Raw genomic sequence first — 10,396 nt, 5'->3', positions numbered from 1 at the left:
GCAAACACACCAAGCACAAAGGTTTTCCGTGCATCTCTGTAAATAAATAGGACGTGGTCCATTTTTCTTTGAAAATTCTACACTCCTTATCTACTTTTCTCCGTTTGGATAACGACATTTTGGCTAATGAGGGTGTAGTGGAGAGGTAGAGACATTAACAATCTTAACAACGTCGTAACAAGCAGCAGATGGCGCATTGATACCGTCTGCTGTTTTCAGTCTGTCTCAGTGATGCGGCTTGTCTTAAAAAAAAAAATAATAATTCCATGTCTTTTATGCATTTTTTCCACTTTCAAATTATCCTGCGGGCCTGATCGAACCTCCTTGGGGGCGGTTCCGGCCCGCGGGCCGTATGTTTGACACCCCTGCCCTAGATAGATCATAGGCACAGGTGGTCCCATGTCTTCAGTCTGTCTTCCGTAAACACACACTCTAACATGGAGATATGGCTGTGTGGGAACACTAAACCTAACTCTATAAAAGTTGTGGTGTAATTTAACCTATTGTTTTGAGAAAAAATATTTCTCACTGATATGAAAGCTATGTTCCTTATATTTCCAAAACCGTACCGCATGTGATGAACAGTAAACGTCGGACGGCTCTTCACAGAAGTCCACCGGGAAGGCTACACCTTCATCAACAAACCTAAAGGTAGTTAGCGTCTATGAATGGCTAGACTTGCTTATGGTTCTCACAGGTGAAGTAAAATGATATACAAGTTACTTTGCTCATGATGCGACCCTCAAATGACTCGAATATACCAACAGTCTAAGTGCACTGGATGTGAAACAACGATACAGATGTAACCATGCTATTCAATGTACTGTAATGACCTGACTAGATCATAAATGAACCATTGTCCAGACAGAGGCTTGAGTTTACGAATTGACGGTTTATTACACCAACTTTACACAGGCTACTGTTTGGGCCGTAGCACACGCCAAATAGATGACAGATAACCCACAAGCCAATCGTGACCTTCTCTTCTGAAACCCAGACGTAAGAGAGAGAGAACAAAGGCTGAACCTGGTCTTAACTTCCAATGCTCCACCCCCCTGCCCAACCCCCCTCCACGCCACTCCGCCAACCACCAGGACGCCCGGCATCAGAACATTCCAGGCATTCCCGTGATTGGCAGATAGCAGGTTGATTGACAGGTCGGACCCCGCGAACACCGGGTACTGGTCAGTACAACACAACCACCTCCTAGCCTAACTGTGCGGGTCGCTACAGTACTATCTGAGCAGAACTGGTGGTCCCAAGTCAAAATGTCATGTGCATTCCACAAATCACGTAAATGTGTTCAGAAAATAATCATAAAGATTAGGAAAAGTTTCGCAGCACACATGTCATGGTGCAGAAATATGTATGTTGTTGTTGCAGCTTTAATGCTAATATTCTGCAATTCTACATTTTTCCCCGTGAGGCAGAGAGAACTTTGCATTCTTAAAGTAGTGCATTTATAAACGTTTTTTTTTTAAATACAAGAAGTATTGAGTTGAAACGTATAATTGGTGGAGCACTGTGGACACAAATATCCTTGTGGGCCCATGGTGCCCAGGATTAATAACATAGATTGTAGATGCATGTTATTGTATTACACACTCTAAACCTATTCCACGGATCCCTTGGCCAATTATTTTAACCTGTAGTTGTTAGTAATATTAATTAAAAATGAATATTTTTGATCTGGCTGTGGACCGATCCCTGCAGTACTTCCACAGACCCCACTTTGAGAAACGGATCTAATCGTCAAGCCCTTGACACGTCGAATCAGCTGTTTTGTCCGTGTCTACAACAAACATGTGTAGGCCTACTGTTGGTTGTACTCGAGGACCGGAGTTGGGGAAACTCTAGATGCCACTTTCGCCATACCCAAAAACGTTAATCAAGTTGCAGCAGTTGCAACATGGGTTCATGTTGATATACTGGAATCAAATACGTGTTTTATGAACAGGCGTGTTTTTTTGCTGCACAAATTTGCCGCGAATGATAAAGCATTGATAAAGCATGGAATCCAAACACCTGAAGAACGCTTTCAAATGGTCTAACAGAATGTTGTTTTACGAACCGAATGCAGATGATCGAATGCATACAATCCACATAACAAGCAAGCAAAATATAGGTGAGTAACAATTCCCATCGAGCCTACATACCAAAGAGCCATTAAATATATATGGTGTTGCCTAATATGTTTACAAAAACGCATCCATTAGCAGCGAATTGATGTCGCCACTGAGCAAGATCTGTGCATAGCGTCCGCATGACTTTCAGAATCTCTGACTTTGAAAGCAGTCTAGGTTACATATAACATATTATTGCACAGTTGTAGGCATACCTGGTTAATGCACAATTAGACAGGGGGCAAGGTTAGGCTTACCATTATGTAATCTGTCTCTAGGCCAACCTCATGTTTGAGAAACTTCATATTTTCTACTTCGAAAAGTTCTGATGTAGACTAGGAATTTGGTTTATGACCTATAACGCATATTTTGCAGGAATTTGACATCTAAACCATGTTTCTCTTTGAGATGATTTCTTTCCACACACAAACAGTCACAATGTTTTGGGCCAGGCTACACAGTAACAAGTATATTTGGCCTCATGAGTCTACATTATCTGTTCATATTGGTGATCATCTCCTGCAGGTGCATCATGGTTCAATCTGCAGGAGTTCCACAGCTTTCAGATAATCAGGCTCCGCCAGGGAGACCCAGCTCTGCTACAGAGACAGACGTGAATCTGATTCACAATACCCAGGCACCACCACCACCCAAGGAAAGTGGCCCAAATAAGAGGAGGAAAGTGAGAGTGAGGGGAAACAGCACCAGGCCCAAGAAGAGAATGACGGACAGCAGGGGTGTTAGTGATAGACCACTAGTGGAGAAGCAGGGGGTGTGTGATGAGGGAAGCCCCTTACCTCCACCCCTCCGTATCTCTTTAAAAAGCCTGTTGGCGGCGGAGATGAAGCTAGTGTATGGTGACGAGCAGCACAACATTACCCAGCAGCCCTCCAAGTCCCCAGTCAACTCCTCTGCTTCACAATTTATGTGTCAAGCCTCTGAAATAGTAGGTCCTCCAAGTGGACCTAATCTCGGCTTTCTGCCTCAAATTGACAAATGGCTGGATGTAGCCTTACAGGATGCCGACTCATACTACCAACAGAAGAAATATGGGATCGCAGCCAGTCGTTTTACCACAGCTCTGGAGGTACTTGATATTTAAATTAAATCTGTCCATAGTCCTTCCTCATTTATTTATTTATTTGTTCACTTCCTAAACAAATAGATTACATCATTATTTATTGTCTCCATCCCTCCACAGTCTTGTAAAATGATTGTCAAACCTTTTTAAATCAAAGTGTTGAAAACTTGAAATGAAAACTGCCAGAACTTATGGCAGCAGCCAGCTTTCCCCCAGGGTATATGACCTCTATTTTCACAGATATCATGTGTTACAAATGTCATGGCCTTTAATGTAATACATCTTTTAGATACAGTTGTGTTCATCTGTTTTGTCTTGTATGGCACAATGTTGTATGCTTATACACAAAGCATCTTATTACAAAGCGTATGTACTTTGAAAATCCCACAAAGCAGCAAACTTCGATCAGTATACTACAGAGCAGGATACATTAGTTAACCAGCTAACCCACGGGGCAAAAACTGGTTGAATCAACATTGTTTCCACGTTATGTCAACCCAAAAAATCTATGTGATGATGTTGAATCAATGTGGAAAACTGATTGGATTTTCAAGAAGTCATCAATGAAAGGGTATTTCGTCTTTTTTTCATCCAACTTTTAATGACTCGGTGGCCTTTTTTGTTGATTTGACGTTGAATTCACATAAGTTGAAAACTCAGCCAAATGTAAATCAGAACTAGACGTTCATGCCCAGAGAAACTTTGATGATCATGATCAAGCACAAATAACTATTCATTTTCAGGTTCATTAAAAAATATACACTTAGATATGCTGAATTTATTAGACCATGCCTATCTTTTTAAAAGTAAAATGTTACACTATATCAGAATATTTAGGCAAGTTATCTGGATAACTCCTTGAACCTGATTTGAACACTAAACCAGAGGGCTATACTACAATGTAAAAATCTCAGTTTATTGTCTGCTGAAATAAATTATTTCATTAGTGCATCACCAGGTACATCTGTCTCTTATATGCAAATGAATCATTCATGAATCCTTTACCGTACATTGTTGAGAGGTCCTATAATTAGCACATGCTGCATAGTTTTGCCAGTGGCACTAAAATGCTGTCATAGTCATTTGATTAAGCTCCTCTGATGACTCATTTGTGTGTTACTGGTCACCCCAACTACACATCCGACATGTTTTCCATGATCCCTAGAAAAAAAAACAGGACTTGTTTGAAATTATCTGTTCATATGATAAGTGCATAGACAAAAGTATTTCTTAGACTTGATGTCAAATGTGCCAACATTCTGCCTTCTGAGATTTTATTAATTTCTGTCTATTTTGAGAAGCTTTGTGTTCTAATTTTGAAATACTCAGGTTGTTATCGAGGGAGAGATTGTTCTGTAGCTCAATTGTGAGATTTGTGTAGTGAAAGCCTCTCTCTCTCTCTCTCAGCTGTGTTCAAAAGGCGCTGCAGTTGAACAATCTTTGCATGCGGTGTATGAAGACATTTCTAAGGTTGCCAGTTTGATTGAGTCCAGACTTGTTGCCTGCTACCTGAGACTGAAGAGACCGAAGATAGCCCTCAACCACTCCCACAGGTAAGGATGAGGATGCTTGTCAGATTTTATATTCACAAAAACACCCAGCAAAGGACTCAGCAGTGAGAGTAAGTCAGAATTACCTACAACAAGCCTGAATACAACTCCCATAGACATCCATTTTGTGCAGAAGGATAACATAACCATTACTCCCATCTTGTGTAGCCAAAAGCAGTCTGAAAAGTATTTCCCTGTATACTGTTGATTCCATGCATATAAAAGGGAGGATGTGTTAATGGAGCAGAGATAAAGCTAGTTATTTCTGAGCAGTTTACATGCTGCCCACCCGCCTGACCTCCACTTGCCTCTGTCCCTCCGACCTGCCTGTTAGTCAGATCATTACACCTGTCCACAGCCCCCTCCATTAGGACCCAGACCTGGACCCCCATAACTCACCCTGTCTTGGCCCCACTGTCTTCTTACCCTTGGAAGCACACAGTGCCTGGGAACTATATGTGAAACTTTTCCCCTGTCTGGGCCTGTTCTGTATCGAGAGCTACAGTGTCTTCAGAAAGTATTCAACACCTTTGTTATGGCATGTCTAAATAAGTTAGGAGTAAAAATGTGCTTTAAGAGTAAGACAATACGTTGCATGAACTCCCTCTGTGTGCAATTATATTGTTTAACATGATTTTTGAATGACTACCTCATCTCTATACCCTACACATACAATTATCTGTAAGGTCCCTCAGTCAAGCAGTGAATTTCAAACACTGATTCAACCATAAAGAACAGCAAGGTTTTCCAATGCCTTGCAAAGAAGGACACCTATTGAGCATGGTAAAGTTATTAATTACACTTTTGGTGGTGTATCAATACACCTGCTCACTAGAAAGAGACTGGCGTCCTTCCTAACTCAGTTGCCAGAGAGGGAGGAAACCTCTCAGGGATTTCATCATGAGGCCAATGGTGACTTTAAAACAGTTAGTTTATTGGCTGTGATAGCAGCCAGGATGGATCAACAACATTGTAGTTACTCTACAATACTAACCTAAATGACAACGTGAAAAGAAGGAAGCCTGTACAGTATAAAAATATTCAAAAACATGCATCCTGTTGGCATCAAGGCACTAAAGTAATTCTGCAAAAAATGTGGCAAAGCATTTTTGTCCTGAATAAAAAGTGTTATGTTTGAGGCAAATCCAATACAACACATTACTGAGTACCACTCCATATTGTCAAGCATAGTGGTGGCTGCATAATGTTATGGGTATGCTTGTAATCATTAAGGACTGAAACAGTCCTTAATGATTAAATGAAACAGAATGGAGCTAAGCACAGGCAAAATCAGAGAGGAAAACATGGTTGTCTGCTTTCCACCAGACACTGGGAAATGAATTCACCTTTCAGCAGGACAATAATCTAAAACACAAGGCCAAATCTACGCTGGGGTTGCTTACCAAGAAGACCGTGAATGTTCCTGAGTTGCTGAGTTAGTTTTGACTTAAATCTGCTTATAATTCTATGGCAAGACATGAAAATGGTTGTCGAGCAATGATCAACAACCCATTTGACAGAGCTTGAAGCATTTTCAAAAGAATCATGTGCAAATATTGTACAATCCAGGTGTACAAAACTCTTAGACTTACCCAGAAAGACTCACAGCTGTAATTAATGTCAAAGGGGATTCTAACAAAAGGTGTGAATACTTGTGTAAATGAGATTTCTGTTTTAAATGTTCAATACATTTGTGAAGATTTCTAAAAACATGTTTTCACTGTCGTTATGGGGTATTGTGTGTAGATGGGTGAGGGGGGAGTATATTTAATCCAAAGATGTTGATGTGCAGTATAGAATCAGAACATGAACTAGTGACAAAGGATCTCAAGGCTAGTTTACTAACAGACAAGTCAACAGTGTTTGGACGTTTTTGGGCTCTGTCTACTGTTGGCGATTTCAGCTCTGGCATGTGGTCATTTTGGATCAGGGTGACAGGTAGTTTAGAGCAGCGGTTTTGAACTGAAAATATGTTTTGGGTGTATGTAAAACCAGTCAAACATTAGAAAAGGATATTTGGCCAGAAAAGTTTGAAAAGGGCTGTTTAATACTTCCACAGGAGCAGTATGTCATATATATATATATATGGTAGTATTCCCTAACTTTAAACAAGTGAATATTATTATTCAACTAATGGCAGCTGCCTACATTTCTTTCTCAGCTGTGCTGTGTTGGTTGCACAATAAAATTCTGAATGCAAGTTTGCTTTATGGAGTTGGTAACACTTCGAAAATCAATGGTTTCAAAGCAAGCACACATGTTCACAGCTCCTGAAACCACAAATGGATTACAGATAATTTTTTCCCTTTTGTATTTTTGTTGTTGCATTTACCGGCTGTAAATGTGGTGCATTCTGTATTTTTTGTTGCTTCATAGGAGCTGGCTTTGAGCAGGATGAGGGGAAAGGCGGGATTCGATCAAAGACTGCCATGACGATTCCCCCATAAATGGATTTTGAATGCATTAGTTTAGGAGGCTGGAACCCGACAAAACAATACAGATAAAAATACCATGGTGCAGTCTTTGAACCCGCTGTGATGACAGCGTTTATGGATTGCTTTCTGTTCCAAGGCTGCGTCTGTCTCGTCTTCAGGTTGTAGATGCCGTCTCCCTTCCAATGCTGTTCTGTTCTGACATTGTCAAATCGCACATCTACAAAATGTTTGTCATCTACAAACTGTTATTTTGAGATCCCAACATCTTCCTCAGACTGGAAAAAAATTTAACTGAGAAAATTTGAGTGTCCCTTATGTAAATGAGATTTACTTTCCTCATTTTTTCTCAGATTAATTGATGTACGTACAGATCTAAAGTATGATTGAGTCATTATGTTTTACCAGTTAGTGCATTTTCATTATTATTGTTCCTGATGTAGTGCTACACTGTAGCGGTGTGTGTTCTCAAGCTATATATGTGACTGAGGAAGTTTCCCTTTTCTTCCCTAAAAGCAATGAACCTCACCTTCATTGAACAATGGCCATTTACTTGGCATTTCTGTCTGTAAAGTTTAAAATAGAGCACTTACGTACAAGAAACTATAGCTAAAAGGCTGTGCGTTCATCTAAATGCCAGCCATTTAGTTAAGGCAGCAGATTAATGGCTGTAATTATCTGGGAGGCTTTAAAGAGCCAAGCCCTACTCAGATAATCGTTTCCATGTAGATAGAATAGTATGGCCATAAACAGTTTTAGGGAAGGATACTGAGCATTTGTGGGGGTTTTCTGTGCAAGGAGTTAACAAAACTTTCACAAAGTGATCAGTGGCACTGACATTCATATTGCATTATCTCACTTTCTAGCAGATTTTTCTCCTTAGCTGCAGGTATGTGTTTACAATACATTGAGAGTGGTGCTGAGATGTCAATTAGCCAGCCAGACAAGGTCAGACCAGATTCAGACAAACAGGTCCCCAGACATCAAAGAAGAATAGTGTTCTACTTTTAAGGAGAGAAAATAACTAAGTTGCCATGATTTCCTGATTAGGGAGATGGTGATATGCTCTGACCCTGTCAGAATAACAGAACAATATGGCTTCATAAAAGGCTGTGAATGTTCTCTGCTGTTTCTCAACACAGAGGGTCCCTCAGGGGTACATACTTAGTCCCCTCCTGTACTCCTGTTCACCCACAAATGTGTGGCCATGCACGACTCCAACACCACCATTAAGTTTGCCGACGACACAACGGTGGTAGGCTTGCACACCGCCAACGATGACACAACGGTGGTATGCTTGATCACCGCCAACGATGATACAGCCTATAGGGAGGAGGTCAGAGACCTGGCAGTGTGGTGCCAGGACAACAAACTCTCCCTCAATGTGAGCAAGACAAATAAGCTGAACGTGGACTACAGGAAAAGGGGGGCCGGTCATGCCCCCATTCACATCAACGGGGCTATAGTGGAGCAGGTCGAGAGCTTCAAGTTCCTTTGTGTCCACATCACAAAGGACCTGTCAATGAGAAAGATGGTACCAAAAGACATGGCAGCTCTGCTTCTAGCGCCTAAGCAATTTCACAGGTTTTTAAAATTGTTTTGTTATTTCTTACATTATTAACCGGAAATAACTTTTGGATATCAGAGCGGCTGTAACTCACCAGCATTCTGACCAGAAATACAACTTTGCTAAATTAGAACCTTTGTTGCCCCCAAGGCAATTGCAATTATTCCAGATGCTGCTCCAAGATGCCGCAGGTGGAGAAGAGGTATTCGGAGTGGACTTTTAGTACAACTCAGGAGCTGTGCACACCATCCACCGCTTCTGAGTATATTACTCGCTATTGTTCAGTCCCTGGACAATAAAGTAGACAAGCACAGGGTGAGAATCTCCTTACAGACAGACATCATGGACTGTAACATACTCTATTTCACAAAATCATGTCTCTCTCCAGATATACTTTCCCCGTCCAGACAACCAGCTGGGTTCTCAGTACATTGCGCAGACAAGAATAAAGAACTCGCCAGGAAGAAGAAAGGCGCAGGTGTATGTCTCATGATTAACTACTCATGGTGTGATTGTGATAATGTACAAAAACTCAAGTCCTTTTGCTCACCCGACCTAGAATACCTCGCAATCAAATGCTGACCGTATTACCTCCAAAGAGAATTATCTTTGTGTAACGGCTGTTGGTGGAAGAAGGTGAGGATCAAGGTGCAGCGTGGTACATGTTCATATTATTTATTCGAAACTGAACACTAAAATACAAAACAACAAAGGGAACAACTGAAACAGTTCTGTCTGGTGCAGACACAACAGAAAGCAACTATCCACACAACCCATGTGGGCAAGAGCTACCTAAGTATGGTTCTCAATCAGAGACAACGATAGACAGCTGTCCCTGAGAACCATACCCGGCCAAAAACAAAGAAATACAAAAACATAGAAAAAGGAACATGGAATGCCCACCCTAGTGTAACTGATGTGAAATAGCTAGCTAGTTAGCGGTGGTGCGCGCTAAATAGCGTTTCAATCAGTGACGTCACTTGCAATGAGACCTTGAAGTAGTGGTTCCCCTTGCTCTGCAAGGGCCGCGGCTTTTGTGGAGCGATTCTGCGGAAAAGGAGGTCAAAAGGGGGGTGAGTAACGGATGTGAAATGCTAGCTAGTTAGCGGTGGTGCGCGCTAAATAGCGTTTCAATCGGTGACGTCACTTGCTCTGAAACCTTGAAGTAGTGGTTCCTCTTGCCCTGCAAGGGCCGTGGCTTTTGTGGAGCGATGGGTAGCGATGCTTCGTGGGTGACTGTTGTTAATGTGTGTAGAGAGTCCCTGGTTCGCGCCCGGGTATGGGCGAGGGGACGGTCTAAAGTTTTACTGTTACACTAGTCACATGACACTTTGGTTTAGGGTTGATCTCAATTAGTAGATTGTTTGGTCAATAGGCTGTTGGTCGACCGAGATTTTCTCTAGTCAAGCAGTAGCAAATATATATACTGAAGTATTTGGACACCCCTTCAAATTAGTGGATTAATCTATTTCAGCCACACCCGTTGCTGACATGTGTATAAAATCAACCACACAGCCATGCAATCTCCATAGACAAACACTGACAGTAGATTGGCCTGTATTGAAGAGCTCAGTGACTTTCAACGTGGCAATGTGATAGGACGCCACCTTTCCAAACAAGTCAGTTAGTAAAATGTATGCCCT

At 41.5% G+C, this 10,396-nt stretch overlaps 1 protein-coding gene across 3 annotated transcripts in view; it reads left to right on the top strand.

Annotated features, from left to right (window-relative positions):
* The first annotated feature begins 1,503 nt into the window (after positions 1 to 1,503).
* LOC118391426 (spermatogenesis-associated protein 16-like) overlaps positions 1,504 to 10,396 on the top strand; it is a 57,400-nt gene continuing 48,507 nt past the window's right edge. For all 3 annotated transcript variants that reach the window (XM_035782823.2, XM_035782831.2, XM_035782814.2), the window contains exons 1-3: positions 1,504 to 2,125; positions 2,649 to 3,210; positions 4,612 to 4,757. In XM_035782823.2, the coding sequence (XP_035638716.1) occupies positions 2,656 to 3,210; positions 4,612 to 4,757 (701 nt within the window). In that variant the 5' untranslated portion in view covers positions 1,504 to 2,125; positions 2,649 to 2,655. The remainder of the gene's footprint in view (positions 2,126 to 2,648; positions 3,211 to 4,611; positions 4,758 to 10,396) is intronic.

This window comes from Oncorhynchus keta, chromosome 1, assembly GCF_023373465.1.
Source record: "Oncorhynchus keta strain PuntledgeMale-10-30-2019 chromosome 1, Oket_V2, whole genome shotgun sequence".
NCBI classification, from domain to species: Eukaryota; Metazoa; Chordata; class Actinopteri; order Salmoniformes; family Salmonidae; genus Oncorhynchus; species Oncorhynchus keta.
The sequence above is the reverse complement of the archived record's forward strand: the minus strand, read 5'-3'. Positions and strand labels throughout refer to the sequence as shown.